This window comes from Pseudopodoces humilis, chromosome 4 (genome assembly GCF_049639895.1).
Source record: "Pseudopodoces humilis isolate 2021_Gansu_Grassland_sample_001 chromosome 4, ASM4963989v1, whole genome shotgun sequence".
Taxonomy (NCBI): Eukaryota; Metazoa; Chordata; class Aves; order Passeriformes; family Paridae; genus Pseudopodoces; species Pseudopodoces humilis.
Window position 1 is genome coordinate 51258799 of NC_142203.1, and position 18544 is coordinate 51277342.

At 40.5% G+C, this 18544-nt stretch overlaps 1 protein-coding gene across 8 annotated transcripts in view; it reads right to left on the reverse strand.

Annotated features, from left to right (window-relative positions):
* Nucleotides 1–4214: 4214 nt before the first annotated feature.
* KANK1 (KN motif and ankyrin repeat domains 1) overlaps nt 4215–18544 on the reverse strand; it is a 127256-nt gene continuing 112926 nt past the window's right edge. For all 8 annotated transcript variants that reach the window (XM_014252309.2, XM_014252307.2, XM_088054132.1 and 5 more), the window contains 8 exons: nt 17779–17887; nt 16559–16768; nt 14541–14628; nt 11654–11873; nt 8845–8987; nt 8092–8292; nt 5830–5928; nt 4215–5207 (listed from right to left, as the gene is read on the reverse strand). In XM_014252309.2, the coding sequence (XP_014107784.1) occupies nt 5145–5207; nt 5830–5928; nt 8092–8292; nt 8845–8987; nt 11654–11873; nt 14541–14628; nt 16559–16768; nt 17779–17887 (1133 nt within the window). In that variant the 3' untranslated portion in view covers nt 4215–5144. The remainder of the gene's footprint in view (nt 5208–5829; nt 5929–8091; nt 8293–8844; nt 8988–11653; nt 11874–14540; nt 14629–16558; nt 16769–17778; nt 17888–18544) is intronic.

Below are 18544 nucleotides of genomic sequence, written 5' to 3' on the forward strand. Positions count from 1 at the left end.
TACACAAACTAAAACCAACCAGGTGGCTCAGCTTTAACCAGGCACTTCTGTTCAGTGTATGTGTGCACAATGATACTACAGCCAAAGTGAAGTAAGGCAGGAATTTTTAAATTTACTTCCCCAGGCATTGCATTAAGTTGTGGGTAGTAAAAGCTAATGCTTTCACAATTCCAAACTGAAATACAAAACAAACCTGAAACTGGGTACCCCTTTCCTCTAATCTCACTGTGGCCATTTCTAAATGCATTTAGAATGGCCATTTCCATTGCATTTAGTGCAAAATCCTCCTTGCAGCTCTTCCAACATTGCTCCTTGGCCCCTTACTTCTGTCCTTTGTCCCACAGCAGGGTTTCAGAGACAGGCCCAACCATCACCATTTGAACTGAACCACTGAAAGCATTTCTTTTTAGTGAGGAGATGTTTGTAGTTAACACACCTGGGTGCCCACAGAAGAGCAGGAAGGGATGAAGTTTATAGATCTGCATGTAGGCACAGTCCACTGAGGAGAGCTGTCTGCAGCTGCAGTAAGAGCATGAATGCTGTTTTGGCCAGCTTTGCTGGTGTCTTTCAAAGGCAGGAAGAGCCTGTAATGTTTGGGCTGCTTCCCTTACAGGAAACAGCTAGTGCTGTGTGTTAGGGATTGATGCCAAGGCTTGCATTAATTCACACCATGGTTGAACTGGACTTCTAACAGACAGACTTCCCAGCCAAAAGTATGAGACACCAGGAGAAATGGACTAAAAAGCTATTTATAGAATAACTTGAGTTCTTCCAGCTGTATCAAGAAGACAAAACCTCTGAAAGTATGTCTTTCAAAAATCACTTTCTTCAGTTGTTGACTTTAAATAAATATTTTGTTGGCTAATTTCCATAATGTAAAATTCCTTACCAGTAAATCTCACCTTTAAAGTGACAGACTCACATAATGTATGACAATGTAACTGGGAAAAGACTGAGACATATTTTACAATCTTGAAAAAGTGCCAATCTCATATATATTCACTGACAGAGTTCAAAGGTGATGACAACATCATTCTTGGATATACCGAGAGTCAATCATTATCTGACCTGAAAAACAAATGCCAGTGAGAGTGCGTAGGGGGAGCTCAGGTCAGAGCTGGTATGCATGGTAAACCCCTTAATCCCAGCACCAGTGATAAATGCCATCCGGCATTAGTAGGTGGAATTAAACTTGGCTTGCAGAGGGCATCAGTGGATACAAACACTTTTGGGAGCCTCTTAACTATTTCCTGGGGAAGGGCACAACTTCCACAGTATGAACTGTTTCAGGTGTCACCTCTTGGAGCTGGGAGAACCATTTAAGAGAATGAAATTCTAAAGGAAGTACTTATTCTTATTTTTCACTTCTTATTTTTTTAAGTGCTTAATTCATTAGGTCTACCATAATAGGATTTTCAACTAGAAATTACATTCAGTACTTTAGTACAATAGTCATACTAATTTTGTTCTTTTTACCTATATTCACTAACACATCCAAAACTTTGGTTCCTTTTGGCAATTTTCCTGATATGGCATACCACAGTAGCCTACTTCATCATACAGCTAAAACTGGGGTCACTTTTTTTAACAAGGCATTTTAGCCCAGAAAAATGAGCTTCTGGGACAAAACTGAACATTGCACAGAAATGCAAAGTCCACAGCTTCATCTAACATTTTTTGAAGCTCTAGGCGTTTAGTCTCTTTTGCTTACTGAAAGAAGGTAAATGGCACCTAAATAAATCCAGGCACTCTAAGTTGCATAGTCTGACACTTGTATGGTGTTAGGGTGGTCAGATTCCTGTACAGATTTCTGTCACTTAGAAAATGTTTTAATTTCTGATATACCAATTGTATTCAGGACTGGGGGGGGGGGAGAAAACAAAAGAAAAAAATGAAGGAATGTTTATTCTACATTACTCTCCTTATGCTTTTGTTGCAGGTAAAAAAAAAGTATTAAAGTAATTTTGGTGATTCTCCCTGTGTCATTAGTCACCTAAACTACTGGACTAATTGATTTAAACCCTTCTATGATAGCTGCACATCCAGGAGTCCCATCATGCCCAGTACTACCATTAATTTGTGGAGGGAAAGACAGGAATCTGTTCCTACATGGAAAATAACAGTCCAGTCCCTCTGCTCTGGAAAGCTATTATTCATGGGCATTTCACATTCATTTTTCAGCTGCATTATGTACAAAGAGGGGGTTAGGCTACATTACGTATAAATAGCATGTGCAAATGAAGCTCAGTACCACAGCAACAGAGATCATAGTTTAAAAACTATTTTTGGGGCAAAGACCTATTAGACATGTTACTAATTAACCTATTTCCTACAGCAATACAGAGGCACTACTGAAGAGGACGTTATCAGATAGCTCAGCATACTCTTCATCAAAGTCGGACTTTGGAGCATAATCTACATACTTTTAAAGCTGCCATCATAGTGTCACAGAATCACAGCATATCTCAAGTTAGAACAGACACAGAAAGTCCTACTCCCTGCTCCTCTAAAGATTACCTAAAACCACTGTAATTATATACAAGCCAGAATGAAATGTGTGATCACTAACTCCCTTAAAAAAGCACAAGTAATCTAGTTTTGGTCAACCCAATGCTAAATAAAAATTACATTATTGGTAAAACTGAAATTAGAAACCTCTTTGATCTACAAATTCTGTTCTGGCAGCATGTTTCTCTGCTAAACAAGAATTTAATCCATGAGATTCAGACAAGCATGTGTTAAGTAAGTGAACTGGGTTTTCTGTAAAATTAGATTAAGTTCTGGAGAAAGATTAAAGCAGTCATCCATTTTCTCCACTTCTTCAGCTTGATTTGTTTATCTTGAGTCCTCGAGTATGTATTTTAAACTCACGAAGACAAGAAAATATTATCTTGACTTTGCTTTCTAGACAGTTGTTCAAACTGGGGCAGGAGATGGCAGATCAACAGATCTGAAAAAGGCTCAAAAGCAACTCTTACCATGCCCAAGCCTGGGAGATCCAACTTGCACTAATTCTGTTTAATGATAAAACCACCCAGATCTTAAGTGAATGAGGAATTCATTGGGAAGCTTGCACTGCTGTTGTGTACTATGTGTTACACAATCTCAGCTTATTGGGTGGATGCCTGTGTGCAGAACCCTGCTACACAGGACAGCCTGCACCCACTGACTCCTGACAGATGGCAAAGTAAAGTGAAGGACATTTATTTTTCTGGTGGTGGTTTTTTTTTTTCATTTGGTTGGTTGTTTGCAGCTGCTGCTGCTGCTGCTCTTTGCTATCAGTCTTGTGTCAGACCTTATTTTCACAGTAATTTGGCTTGCTGGGTGATGTGCCTCTATGCCTAGCATGTAGGATCCAGGTGAGAGAACATAAACACATTAACAGATGCTAAGTGAAGAGTGAGAAGTTGGCCAGAGAGGTGCAAGAGTAAAAACTGACTGATGTCAAGGGGCAGGGGGCTTGTTTGGGACCACTATGCTATGTCTCCCCTGGCAGAGATACTTCAGCTGCCCCTCGCCCAGGAGATACTCCAAGAACTGGAGTACTAGGCTGGCACTGGTTATCACACCTGCAGTGCTGGGGCAAACTATGTCTGGCTCACAGAGACTTCTTGGCATGCTAAGTCACCAAGTCAATGCAGGCCAAGTGAGAATGGCTTCAGTGGGTCCCTGTTTCAAAAGGACTGTGTAGGAAAAACCTTTTGGTAAGGAATTAGGGAGAGAAAGACAAAGGACAGAGAGTAACAGGACTATTCACATCCCTTGAAGGAAGGCATTAAGGTGTATTTGTCTCATCAGGTAGCTCAGAACTGACAAGGATACACAGGCACTAGCTTAGGACTTGCTTCCATGCCATCCAAAATTCACCAAGTTGCCAGGACTGTTTTTACGATAAAGCTCAAAGGCTTTTACTTCAGCTAACTACTTTTCAGTTCAAGTAAACTGCTTGAATACAGCCCTTCAAAACCTCCCCAGGATGCTTCACACAGCTGAGAGAGATCACTTCTTAACCAAACAGCAAAGGGTGCAGCCTGTGCAAGACAATCAAAGGCCGATCATCTTAGGCTAAGTTTTTCCAGTCAGCAGGAAGAACCTCATATGGGCACTGTCCACTCCTCCCTGCCTTGATTTACCAATTTAGCTTGTTTTCCTGCTGCAGCTGTAAAGTGCAGCATTTCTAGATGATGACAAATCACAAGTAAAACAAGAGAGGAGTAAAACAGCATAGTGAAATTTTATTCTGAAAATATGGCAAGAGTCTAAGGCACTTCAAACATTTCAATACACTTGACTAAAGTGAATGTGACAAGGTAATAGCATTCCATAAATACGCACCAAGAACTACACTCAATTCCACTCAAGGGGAATATACAGCTGGTACCTCTAATTTTATTCTCCAATAAACATGTATGGAGCTTATAGACTGAAACAGTTAATAAAAATATGGTAACAGGACATGTAATTCTTCATGTAGGTTTTAATTATTAAGGAATATAAAATGTTGAAAATACTGTGTGAGTAAATTTTATAGATACTAGTATCTTTTATATAAAAAGTTATACATTATCCCCAATTAGCAACAACTTATTTAGTGAACTTCAGACCTGACAAGAGGCTCTATCCCCAATACCTACCCACTCACCCACCAGCTCAAGATCCATGGAGCTGACTACATAAGCAACTCCAACTTCCGAATTTCAAAGTAATTAAAACATGAAAATCATGTTGGAATGAAATTTATGAAAAGTTTACTGTGATGAAGTCTATGCATAGTATATATGTTTTAGAATCACTAAAAATAAGCCACTGGGACACCCCTGCATGGATAGCTTTAGAACTCTTAGTCAGCACATAACATAAGGAAGGATAATCTACAACAAAGAAAAACAGGATTTATGCCAGTGTACAGAAAGATGAGTATGTGAGCAAAAGAACAGTTCTGGCTAAGGTTCTCCACAGAGCACTACTTAACTATATGCTTGCTTCAAGTTTACAGTTTTCTACCCTTAAAACTAGATCTCTGCTTTGACTTCGCTGGTGAGTTCAGGCACAAGACAATTACATTCAGTATCTGTCTCAGTAAAACAGTGACATTTAGCAGCTTAAAGATGGCATAGAGATTTTTTACAGATATTTATGCACTACTACTCAAATGTGGCTCTGTGGGTGGGACCAGGAGATGTCCTTCTGCTAAGCCTAGGAGTGCCCTAAAAAAGAAGAAAGAACAGTTAATCAAAGAGAAATTATTCCAGCCAGCTGATAGAAAACACAACAGTCAAGAGTTACTCTGTTCAATTCCTTACCTTTAATTGTACAGATAATTTCTTTTTTTTTTTTAAATTTTAGGAAGGAAAGTGCCAGCTATCATACAGCCTACTAACTGTAAGGGCATATTGTTTAGACAGTGAGGTATTTAGCAGCACTTTATCAGGAGAGTGAGTCAGGGCTAGAGCAGAGGCGGATACCTGCCAACACCTAGAACAGCTATGTTTCAGTTTCCATGTCGACAATTACAATTAAAATGATACAATACCACCTCTGCACACTAGTCCGAATCTGTGAACCTTGCTAGTGAGCTATCTGTACCCCTTGGTAATTAGCATGAGAAGCAGGAACTGTCCCTCAGCCAGGCTTCAACCTTGTGCAGTCAACATGTACTTTAAAAAGTACATTCCACTTAACAGCAAGAAATTGTCTTGAGAATGAACTCATAATTTCACGCGCTGTACTGCTGTACAGCTGCCAGGGAGTAAATTTTTTGTTTACATTTCACCATTATGTTCAACAACATCAAGTTAAAACATAACCTGCAAGAGACTGTGTACTAACCGGTGACTGGGTTTTGGAAAAGTTGACGTGGGCGTAGAGGAGAACCGCTATGTCCTTATGTCCAGCTTCCAGGGCTATTGAAAGTGCTGTGCTGCCATCCTGAAACAAGAAAGGAAGAAACAAGAAAATTAGTGCTTGTATGCTTTAACAGCTCTCTCAAAAGCCCCATCAGCCCACAGAGAGGCGAAGGTATTAAGTGGAGGCCATACTGCTCATACAGACAGGTTAATTTAGAGTCTTGTTTAATTTCTTTTGTTTTAAGCCTTGCACTGCTGTTTTATGAGGTAGTCCAATTGTCAAAGCCTCATAATTTCTCTAAACAAGGAGTCTCGATTATTGCTGTGGAAGAATGAGCACACTATTATCACAGTAATGTTACATGTAGTGCTGTGTAAGACCAGAAGATTGAGCTATCTCAGAGAAACTACAATGTCAGTAACAAGTAGAAGAGATGATAAGGGAGGGGAAAATGCTAGTCAAGTATAATGGTAATTGCTATGTTTAAATTATAATTGTTGTGGTATAGCTCCCATCAACACTAAGAGAAATTGCATTCATAATTCCAAATGCTCCTTGATGAAAGTCTAAATACAAACAAATGGACTTTCCTAGTCAAATACTGCCACCTCTGTTTTTCAGAAGATGCCAAGGCTTTCAGAAACCACAGCTATTGAGGGTTCTAGAAGCAAAAAGTGCTTTAGCTGAGAGTATTTTACCGATCTGCTGTTTTTCCTTTGGAACATGTTTGGTCCAGGAAGACACAGATGTCAGGCAACCTATGATGTGAACTTGGTGCTTGGTTCACTGCCTGGCTTTTGGCTCTTGCACACAGAAGTCTCTACAATAATGCCAGGATTTGAAATGTCTCACAGGGATGGAGCACACATTCCAGCCACTGCTGTAGCACTGGTATTGGAACGGTTGGCACCAGTTTTTAAGTGGTAAACCCTTTTTCCAGCATGGGACACAATGTACAGCACCCACAAGGAAAGTCTTCTTATGGGACTAAAGAGAGCAATTACACATAAATCTAATTGTCCTGGACAGGGAGCTAGAAAGAGCTGTCTACTCCAATGCAATAAGGCATGATAAATGCACAGCTAACACTCTCCAGTCAACACAAGTTCTTAAAGAGAGGTGCTGAATCACTGCGACACATGTTAGCAAGATGATGCTCAGCTTATGACTGATCACGCAGACTGGAAAAGCATCACTGTGACACTCAGAATAGCTAGGGGAATGCTAAAAATCTCAATCCCACAGCACAGACAAATCTGTAAATAAGCAGCAGTCAAATGGTGCTTGGGAAACTATCAAAGTGGCCACAGGAATAGTTAAGTATCATGTCCCCTTAAAGACTGTAATTATTGATTTCATATCTGATAGTGCTAACAGCATCCAAGCAGCAATAATCTAGATTGCTCCTCAAAGTTTTTGTTAGACTGAGGTCCTCTTACATTTTCCTCTCTGGACAGATTTTCCACATTGTTAGCACTATGAGAAACTGAGCTGTCCCCTGCAGCACGTGGGTAAATGTAGAGAAATTATGTCCTTGCCTCACTGCAACAGCTTCAACAAACAACCACCCACCACCTTCCCAAATCCCAAACCCAGGCTGCATTTCAGTGTTCAGTGGTAAAGCAATATGAAGAAAGGAAAAGTATGCAAGAAATGTTAACAAGAACAAAGCAGTGTCAAGAAAAAAGCTAAGTCAATGTCTTCAAGCTTGAGATATCTATAGATCGAATTGTTGCTGACAGCATAGTCTGCAATGATCCCTGCAAAAAAATACGCAGGTTGTCTCACTTGGCACTGTAGTCACAGTCTGTATCCATTTATTGTCAGGACAATGTAGCTTCACACATAAGACTGAGCCTATTGTCTCAAAAGTCATGGTGTAAGAATAGTGTGAACATGCTTTCAAAAGAATTGTAGGGCTGATGTTCGCCACAGGCACAGAAAAGCAACACAGTGTCACCAGGTAAGGTCCTAACTGAAAACCTCCTTTGAAAGGGGGAAGGAAAGTGAGAGGGAAAGATATTTTACATGAGCTAACAAATGTTTTTTTGTGTTCTGGCCACTAAACACCTATGGCTAACCACAGAAATTGCTACCAGGTAGTCTTTTAGAAAAGTAAAAATACTAGCCAAATAATCACAGCATTTGCTACCAATTAAGCAGAAGATTCATGTGGCTGGTACTCTGGCACTCTGAGTCAGATATCCACGAAGCACATTTCAGAAGCACTGAAAGGCAACTCACATTGTCCTCCAGGGTGCTGTTACACCCAGGCTGAGCCAGCAGAAGCTTAACAATCTCCACGTGTCCATGCTCACTAGCGCACATCAGCGCTGTAGAGCCCTCATCATCCTGGATATTGACATCTGCACCACAGGCCAATAAAGCTTTAACCATGTCTATCCGGCCATGACTCACAGCTAGCATCAGTGCAGTCTGACCAGCCTGCAGGGAGAGAAGAGGAAAGCCCAAATAACTACCGAGACAAACAGTGACAAAGCATAAATGCTTTTTTTTTTTTTTTTTACTCTGTGTTTTTTCTGCAGGGGAAAAGAAAAATTGTTATTTTAAACAGTACTCTCAATGCTTTGATTGCCATTATTTAAATACCTTTTGTGGATCATATATCCCCCATTCACATAACTATTTATGTGAATTAATGGAAGATATCCAATCTATTTTCAGACATCTGTAGTTTTTTCAAAGGAGCTGAATGCTGAAGAATTTGTAAATGCTGCCCAAAATTCTGTAATAATTCTTTCACGCAATGATCAACCTTCATTTCTAGAAGAGATCTGGACCTGAGGCTCATCTGTTCTTCCACAGTTCCATTTTGTATATAGCAATCAAAAGCATACATAAAAACCCCACAGATGATGAAAGCAAATGACTGCAACATTTGAACCAGTAAGAGCAGGGATGGGAGCATGGAAGGAACAATAAAAAGGCACAGGATTACAGTAGTGAGAACTGTGCCTCGTGAACCATTTGACTGACCTGGCTGGCTTTAGCATTCACGTCCCCACAGCTGAACAGTTCCTCTACTATCCTCATGTCCTTCTCTGCTTCCACAGCTGCAAGCGCAGCAAGCATGATGGGGGTATAACCAGCCTTGTTCTGATGATTTACATTACAGACATCTGCAGAGGGATGACATAATTTCTTCAGAAAGCAAGAACCCAAAAAAGCAGTAATTGTGCTAATCAACTGAATAAACTGTCAGTAGAGCAGCCTATAAAAAGAAAAAAGTAGCAACTGCTTTCATAATGGATGCAATTCAAGGGAAAGCAGAGAAGAAAAAAATTAACAGAGGAGCTCTTGAGCCAGAGAAAAAAAGAATTATTTTGTACTAAGTGTTAGACACGAGAGAGCACAAAGATATTTTATATGTTATCATTTAGGACATTATTTGTGCATTATTTTTTCCTTATGTAAAAGCAAGTGGTCTGAAATTTAACATGATATTCAGAAACACTATCGGGAGAGTCCTTAAGCTCTTCTTCCAAGGGCATCCATACTGCAGAATAGAAGTGGTCCAGCAACATGGTCAATGGAAAAGATATTTCTCTTCAGCACAAGCATTTTCCTGCAATTAGTGTTACTTTAAAAATCTGCAAGCGGACTTCAATATGTTTTGGAGCTGCCAAAAAATACCCCTTTAAATTAAAGACTGCTGCCAGTTCTACAGTGTATTTGACCACAAACAAAATTGCTCTGGGAACAACTACAGGCAAGTCCTTTGGTCAGTGCCAGCAACTGATAAGTGTTCTCCTTTTTGTTCAAACCCTGCCTCCAGTCTGTCTTTGTTCCTAAAATCCTACAGAAATTCAGCAGTCCTTATTGGTTTACTGGGCAGCAGGGTCTTCAGTGTGCTCATCATATTGGAAAGCAGAGACTCAGATTCACACAGACACTATCTGTAGACTAGAGGTTAAATTGCACCACAGATATCTTAACAAGCAAAAATGGTTTAGGAAATTCTTCAGACTTATGGTCAAAGGATCTTTATTTTTTCAGTCAAAAGAACATTTCAGATACAATTCAAGTGCATATACTGCAATTTTTTTCATGTTAAATGGACATCAGTGATGATATCTTATAACCAGTAGACCAATACCGCTTTCAGAGATCATTTCTGTGAAGCCACTGAAGCAAGAGAACACAACACTCTGCTACATGCATTACATCCTGAGTAATGAATAACTTTTAGAAGTGGTGTGCTCCTACTCTGACAAGACTATTCCAGCAGTGTGTTTTCTGAGGTCACATTTAACTCCTTTTCTCTACGGCTAATGAGGGAAGCTGTTCTTCTTTTGGCCTCTTGGTGACTCTGCTTCATGCTGTGGAGGATTTGCTCATCTCATCTTGTCCACTCTTCTCACCAAGTACAGACACAGACTTCTTGGTCTAAGAATCTGCCTGTGATATAACCACACTGCAAAACTGACCACAGTGACCATTCTGTGACAGTCCAGAGGAAGATTGTTGAAACCTGATGGATTCTACTTATTTGCAAATATTTCCCAAGTTCTGCCATAAGCAGTCATCTCCTGCAGAGAGAACTTGCTGGAACTAGTCATGATTGTTACACTTTACAGGTTACTCTCCTCGTGCTTATAGGCATACACTAGCTGCCATAACCTACTGGAGAGCTGACTTCCAGCAAGAGATGAGCATGTTCCTGCTCTTCTGAGACACCTAGGGAAGCAGAGGGGCAGCTCCCTCCCACCACACTGTGCTGCAGAGCCAGCCTGGCCCGTTCACGCTCCTGACATTCCCTGCATTCCCCTGCTGTGACTCACTCTTCCCAAACACAGACTGCCTTCAAAACAACCAGAGATTTCAAAGTGCTCACTTTCCTCTTGAGGACGTCTCTGTATGTGTGACACATGTGCTAAGTTATCAAAACTGAGATTTTTATCATTCATATCCTTGTTTATCTGATGCTACCCTTCTGGATTTATGAATATTGCTTAGCTTACACTCCAGACATGTCATTGGCCTAGTTAAGCTTTCACAACCAGCTGTGACAGGTTTTTTTAACTAGTTTAGAGAAACAAACTTTACTCAGAGAGCAAAACTAGGATTAAACAGATTAAACATCCAGCTTGGGACCAATTTCAAGGTGTGATACCTTCTGCTGGATGCCATCTGGCACACTGAATGTGGGGAGCATATCCTCCAGAGTCTCCCCTTTGCCACTACCCTTTCTGCACATGTGTTGCAAGAGGATCAAGAAAAGTAAGCAACAAAAGCAATCACGTGAAACAGCATCAGATTGCTTATGGACTAGGAAAATGGCCTTTGTGACAGAATGCCATATTGCTGCAGTTTCTCAGGGAAGTAACCTAGATGAGTCAATGTGATGGCCAGAAAAAACTTCTGCCCTGCTCTAGACAAAGCTAGCCTAGTTTGTGTTTAAGATGGTATTTATACCTCAATGCATCTTTCCCTATCACCACCCTACAAAGTGCTGAGCAGCAGCTGTGCTGCCTCCAGAGAAAACTGCTGGAGACTGGCACTGCTGAACTTGGGACTACAGTCCAACAGTCAGGAATCTAACTATCTATCTCAACTCTGTATATAATTTACTTAAGTGGTTTTTTAACTTCTTCAAGAAGCATCACCTCCAAAGCTAGTACTAGAAACAAAGATTCTAGACTACCTAAGTCAGCCACCATGTAACTGTTAATAGTTAAAACACCTGCTGGAAGAAGACCAAACTTGGCCTCTAGTCCATCATGAATTTCACCCATGAGAATTGCAAAACCAAGAATAATTTAAAAAGAAAATAAAGCAAACTTACTTGCATCCAGAAGAAGCTTCACAATTTCAAAGTTAGAATGTGAGACACTGTAATGCAGAGCTGTGTTTCCATTTCCATCTGCCATGTTGATGATATGTCTGAGGACAGCAGGAGAAATCTCTTCAAAAGCAGTTATGTAGTCGCCAACCATTTCAGGGACAGCTGACTTCTGACTTGAGACACGAAACCACTCATGCTGGATGGTATTTAAACAAAACCTCTGCCGAAACCAAGACAGAAAAATTGGACAATCTATTTAAAAGGTTTTCCATCTCATAAGTCAGCAATGCAGGTCAAGTGTTTTTCAGTCCATTGTGAGAAGAAAGTATTCACATCACAAACAAGATGTACAGACTGAAGCTTACCCTCTGACTGAAGCCTGCTTTAAAACACCTGACTTCCACCTCTGAGGGCGCAGAATTTTAGGGTGAGAATACTCCCAGAATAATGATTATCAAATACTGGTGAGCAGAAGAAAAGCCTTGCGTAACGATTTCCATTAAATACTTCATTACGTTTATAAATCACTGATAAACTAAGACCTTTACACTGGACTTAAAACAACAGCATGCTAAGTCATTTAAGCCCAGTTCTGAGGCACTAATTTTCAAATGCACAAGCTATATGAGAATTGGCTGGACAGCAGTTCTGAAGAAGACAACCTGACCATTATAGATGATTACAAACTCATAACACATTGTAATGTAAAAGGTAAATACTGTTTTAGGGTGAACAAACAGATTTATAGCTTGCATGCCATGTAGTGAAGTCCCTTCTTTCTGCCTAGTACTGTGAAGACAATACTTGGACTATTTTGTCTGCTCTGATCACAGAAGAACACAAAATATTTAATTGAAACACTTTCAGAGATAAGCAGCAAGGATGAACAGACATCAAAGAAATCTGACCCACTGGACAGACAAGGAGGACTGGAGACGCTCTGCTGAAAAGAACCGCTGGGCAAACTGTGTAACATTTGTTGCAGAAAAAAAAGGAAAATAAGGAAGAACCTGTTCTTCACCTGAAGGCTGGCTGGCTGTAGTAATAAGAGATTTGAGTTGTAATGAGAAGATGCAGGCTACATATTCAGGATAAACTTTCCCATGGGTATGGACTGAGAGTGGGGGAGCAGGAGCCTCTCAGGCCAGGTGACTTGTCTGTTGTGACAAGGTAGGTAGAGCAGATCTCACTGTGAGCCAAGGTTTTCACAGACACCACCAGCTCTGACTTTGAGACACTTTCTCTAACCTGGAAGGACCCACATCTTTCTCATAAACCCTTCTCTGCAAGGTGGCCAGTAAATTTAAAGGCAATTTTCCAGAGAAGACACTCTGAAAGTTTATCTAGTCTCTAGGGAGAACACACCAGTAGCTTTAGAGGTGCTCTGTGTTTGGCAAAGAGAAAATAATCTACACACACCAGTGCTACCTATGTATCTGTATTTCATAAAGACTTCAACAGAATATTTTACATCAGTAGTACTAGAATATGATGTATGTATTCTGTGAACATAGAGTTAAAATGCAAAGGTGGCCATAAACTGACACCACAGAACTTTTTTTTTTATTTATTTCAGGCCATACTGAGTGCAAAATACCACTAAGAAACTATTTTTAGTCACAGTATCACACATTATTAAATAAACAACTCACTTTTTAAATTCAGTTAATCTATCACATTCAAAAAGGTGCAGTCCACAGCTCTTTCTGGTGTAAACAGCAGCTACAAGAGCTGAGTGTATTGAAAGAGGCTGGGACAACTTACACAGATCCTTAGCTATACTGACATTTAACCTGTTTGGACAAGACTTTTTTATTAGCAGACAGACAGAGGACAAGAGCTGATTAGTCTGCAGCTTCCACCTACAAACCACTGCTTGTGCTGCAAAACAGTTTAGGCACAAGAAAGAAAAATTCAAATTACACTTCCAAGGCAGAGATCTTCATCTGGTTTTGCCATTTGTGACACTTTCAACTCCAAGAGGGCCTAAAGCATTTGTTGTTTGAATGCCTGAACTAGTCCTGAAGGATAAACACAGAATTAAAAAACTATATGTCACAATTGTATGAAACAACCTTTCGAAACATTCCCTGGACCACAGATGTCAGAACTGGACACAGACAGTATTACTGTGTCATACAGACAGCAACATTATTGTCTTTAAGAAGCTGCAGATGTTCTGTGGTAGAGGAGAATGACACTGAATTGTTGCCTTTTATATCACTGCACAAGTGTAACAAATGGGAAAATCAATTTCATATCATTAAGCAGTATTCTTTTGGTTTCAGATTGCCCTCAAGGAGTAGTGTAGGCAATCTCTATGTAAGGCATTTCCAATAAGGCAAATGTAATTTTATTTCTTGAGACTTGAGTATTTCTGCAGTATTAACAATGAATCCTCCTTACTCTCTGCAGCACTGATAAAAACCACCAGTGCAGTAAACTAGACAAACAGCAGCCCTGTGCTTAGAAGGCAGATCACCTAGTGTTTCAGAACAGTCTCTGAGATTTTTTCATAGGAAGCAACAGGCTCTTCAGTCACTGCAGTCTCCTAATGTGAAGCCTGAGAGCTGCCCACAGCAGTGCTGAACAAAAAAAAAAAAACAAAACAGGAATAACTCAGGAATGCACAGGTTTGTTGGAACTGTACTTTCATGTTACTGTTTTCATGTGTGTGCCTTGGGACAACAACACTGAATCACACAAAGCACAAGTATATTCTCTGGATGAAGGTGTCCTGATAGAAAGAGCTTTGTGGCTCTTGCAGGAAAGATCAAGTCCTCTTCTGCCTAGCCACTGTGGTGCTGGTCCTGTAAAACCAGAAGTAACCTCTCCCTTAAGTTTTTCTATTGCATCTCAAGAGAAAATTTTCACCTGTATTGCTTACCACATCTTTGTTGGTTAACGCCTTGGGATCATCAATGTTGTTCCTCAGCAGGTTACAGGCAGAAAGCATCTTTTCACTTAGCTCATACCTGAGGGAGACAGCAAAATACGTGGCATGTTTCAATATTTATCTTAGCATTTCAGTATAGAAACATTTGTTTTTCTGAAAGTTGTCTGGAAATTAGAGTTTCCAGGAAAGCCATCTGCTCCCACCATGCAGAAGCCACTCTGGCAGCTCTTCTCACACACACTCCCTTCAGAATGAATGGAGATGTGTGTGGGAAGAGCAGTAGGGATGGAGAGTGGGAAATACATCACTTTTGTGCTCTAAGTCTTGGAAACCCTTCTAGTGGGAATTCTCACCTATTGCTGTATGACTGCAGAGCACACATATGCTATGTGCTTTGATTACTTGATTGACAAGGAGAAATGCCAGTAGTTGTGATGGAAACAGAATTAAGCAGTGAGAAACAGCTCAAGAGGTGCCTCCCTGCCATCTCCCACTCACTGGAACTAGCCTTTCTTATCCCACCCACTCTGGAAATTTGCTCTCTTCTCTAGCCCTCTCTAATTTTTACGCTTCTACTCCCTTGTCATTACAAATTTCAAAACTCAGTGGTAGGCCAAATATAAGGTCAAGGCTTGTGCCACATGACATACCCGGATGTGGCCAACCATTCTTGCCTACAACCTGCACAAAGAATAATGGCAATTTTTCCAGAAAAGTCTCCCAAAAAGCAGAGAAGCTAACACACTCATGTGTGTAAGATGGGCATTTTAGCTCTCTTTGATTACAAGCCACCTGTTAGTGCCATCAGAACAGCAAAATTCCCCACCATTGCATGGACCATGGCCAAACATGGCCATGTGCCCTCAGAGGGCATCGCCAGGGCAGTCAGCTTGCAAAGAACATGCTCCTTTTTAAGTACACATGGCTATCTAAGGTGTTCTGCTGCTCTTCTTCCCAATCACTACTGTAAATATAAATTAGAGAGCTCTTTTGAGAAACTGCCCATCTTTTTATGCCATCTGTCAAACAACAGGCTATCCTACAATACTGTATAAAGTAAGCTCAGGGCTCTTCAAAACATACAGCTCTAGGGCCTCCAAGTTCTTAATTATTAATTTCTGCATCTCTTTTATTTAACAGCTGACAATTACACATAACTTGATGCTAAGCCACATCTCCAGTGAAACATGACATTAATTTTGTTTTAGCTCTTTTACAGTTATTATTGTACCTACATAATTTTCCAAATTAGCACACTGGCAAACCCATTATCTGCAAGATATCCTTTCACTGTCTCAGTTTATACTTCCTTTTGCTAATGAAGAATCAGTAAAAACTCACCACCTTACTGTTTTCCATATGCTAAAAAAGCACAGCCTTGTCTGTCACATCCTACCTCTTACACAATGATTTGAAAGGTACCCTAAAGCTTGACCTGTTGAACACGTGTGTGACGGCAGCCTTGAAAGTGTATTGCAGTATACAGTCTCATATCATATGAAGCACATGATTTCAGGGTGGACAGTGTCCTCAGCGCTGTACTCCATCATCTTACTGTGCCATGGCTGAGATGCTGTGGAAGTGCAAATCAAGATGCACTCCCAGCAGGCTGCTGACCTGGTGTGCATGGCTGAAGATTAATTAATTTTGCTTACTGACTGTTTTACAGACCAGGACGTTAACAAGGCATTGCCTGCTCCCAAGTGAGTGCCAGCTGTGACCTGAGAACCTCTGCTGGAGAAGCCACCAGGGTCTTGCTGTAAATGAATCATTTAAAGTCATTTGCGTCAGCTGCTGGAAAGGATACCCTCTGACACTTTCTTCCTGCTCACACACAGTTATTTTGCCATGAAACTGCCTCTGGCTACCCACTTGAGGAGGAGGGAAATGGGCAGCAGCTGGCCAGTGCTGATGCTTTCTCCACAAGCACAGCCCACACAGCTTGCCACATGACACGAGGCAGAAGTGACCTCCTCAAAGGCACACTCTGGAGAGGGTGGGCAGCCTACCTCTCTCTGATTTCCACCTCCTCGGCCTCACACTCTGGGAGGGGACTGTCCTTTTCTGCCCCCACGGCACAGACCTCCGCAGGGTGGGGTGTGGGCTGCTTCTCCTCTGTGTGCTGGTCGCAGGGGTACTCATGGCTCTCACACTCCTCCTCTGAGTCTGAGGAGGAGCTCTCCTCGGAGCTGGAGTCATCACTGGATGTGGTCTCATACCTGTGGGGAGAACAGGCAGGGGCAGAGGTGCTTGCTCAGTGCTGTCCAGCAGTGGTCAGTACCTGCTTGCACTGGCGCAAGTGGAAAAATGTCCTGCAAAAGCTGTGTCCTCTCTCAGACACCGCTTCTACTCACTGAACTCAGTGTTACTGGCAAATGACACTGTCAGTATTATGTACACAGTGTGTAATAAAAGAGGAACAACCTCTTTTAAATGTAAGTCTTAACTTTTTGTTAGACCTTGCCTTATACCCAAAATGAAATTACTTTGTTCAGAGTAAATTGTATCGCCTTACTAGGCAGATATAAGCAGGAAAGGTAACAAACCTACAGTAACTTTCCCTCACCATATATAAAGATACCTTCAGCTAATATGTAGGAAATTAAGTAAGTGGGATATTTAGCCTATATACCACACAAAGTATTTGTACTAAAGAAAAACCAATGTGAGGAAAGGGCTAGAAAAGCTATATGTAAACAATTTGATGAAACCATTTTAGAGGTCTTTGCAACATTCTGCAAGGGCAAGTAATATTTTAAAATAAGACAATTTTCCATACTGTCTTCTATATTTGTATAGGAAGGTCTCTGTATATATTTAACACAAAGCCAGAAAAATTAACTCCAGGGCAATGGCATCTCTTACTGTATTGTTTAATAATATAATGCTGTGCTTGTCAGCTACCAAAGATATATACAAGTTTTCCTTACTAAAGCGTTGCCTGAGAAATGTCCCCATGGCTGTCAGAGGTTGTTTCACTTTCCTGTGGTAAATAAGTGGCAATAATCTAATGTACAAGTATTTGAAATTGATGCCATGTATGACCTGAAAGCACAAGAGGATTAAGAGGAGCCCAGCTGTCCAATTCTTCCTTCTGATCCTTACATTCAGCAGTGGCACCTCAGCCTGAAGGACAGGCCAAACCTATGGATGTGTTCCTGGGTTCCTTTTCTTCTTGCCACTTTGAAAAGTGCTACAGTAACAGATGTTTTGGAGACAGGTCTCTTACCCGCCATTAATGCCAACAAACTGCAGGTTCTTCTTGGTGTTGCTTAAATCCTTCTTCCCATCTCTTTTCTTCATGATAGATTTGAGTGTGTTCTCATTATTCGTACATACTGTTAGAAAGAGAGATACAGCACACGTATCAGTATAAATACATAGCCATCTTTGAATGGAGCAGCATTATAGCTGATTTTTCAAAATAACTCTCTCTTTTTTAACAGCTCTCTGTGTAATTTACCATCTGAAGCTGGGTTTTCTAATATACGTACAGTCATGGTTTGACATGCACATTGGAAATGAACAGGTTCAAAATCAGCTCTGGAAAACTAGCTAAGCCTAGCTTTTCCATCTTACAACATGCTGCTAATCTTCATGCTTCAGGAAACTTTCAGAAAAGACATGGGCTTTTTGTTTTTCTTTGCTATTTGTGAAAAACTTCTAACACTGAAATCGGTTATTCCATTAACAAAATCTTAATTCTTAGTGTCAGAGAGCAGCAGCTCCTTGACAAAACAAACATATAAATACAGACAGCATGTTGAACAATACCTACAGCATCTTTAACAAACTATTCAACAGGTTAGGTAGGTTCAATCAAGGATGGTCTTTTAGATTTAGTATTCATTAAAACAACTTTTAAATCTCTATGCAAAGGACAAGTAAAACATGCATGAAAAATTAAGTATTTTAAAAATCATTATTAACCCATTATCTTTCAGTAGATTTTTCTTAGGAAGACACTAAATGGCATTTCACTGATGTGCTACAAT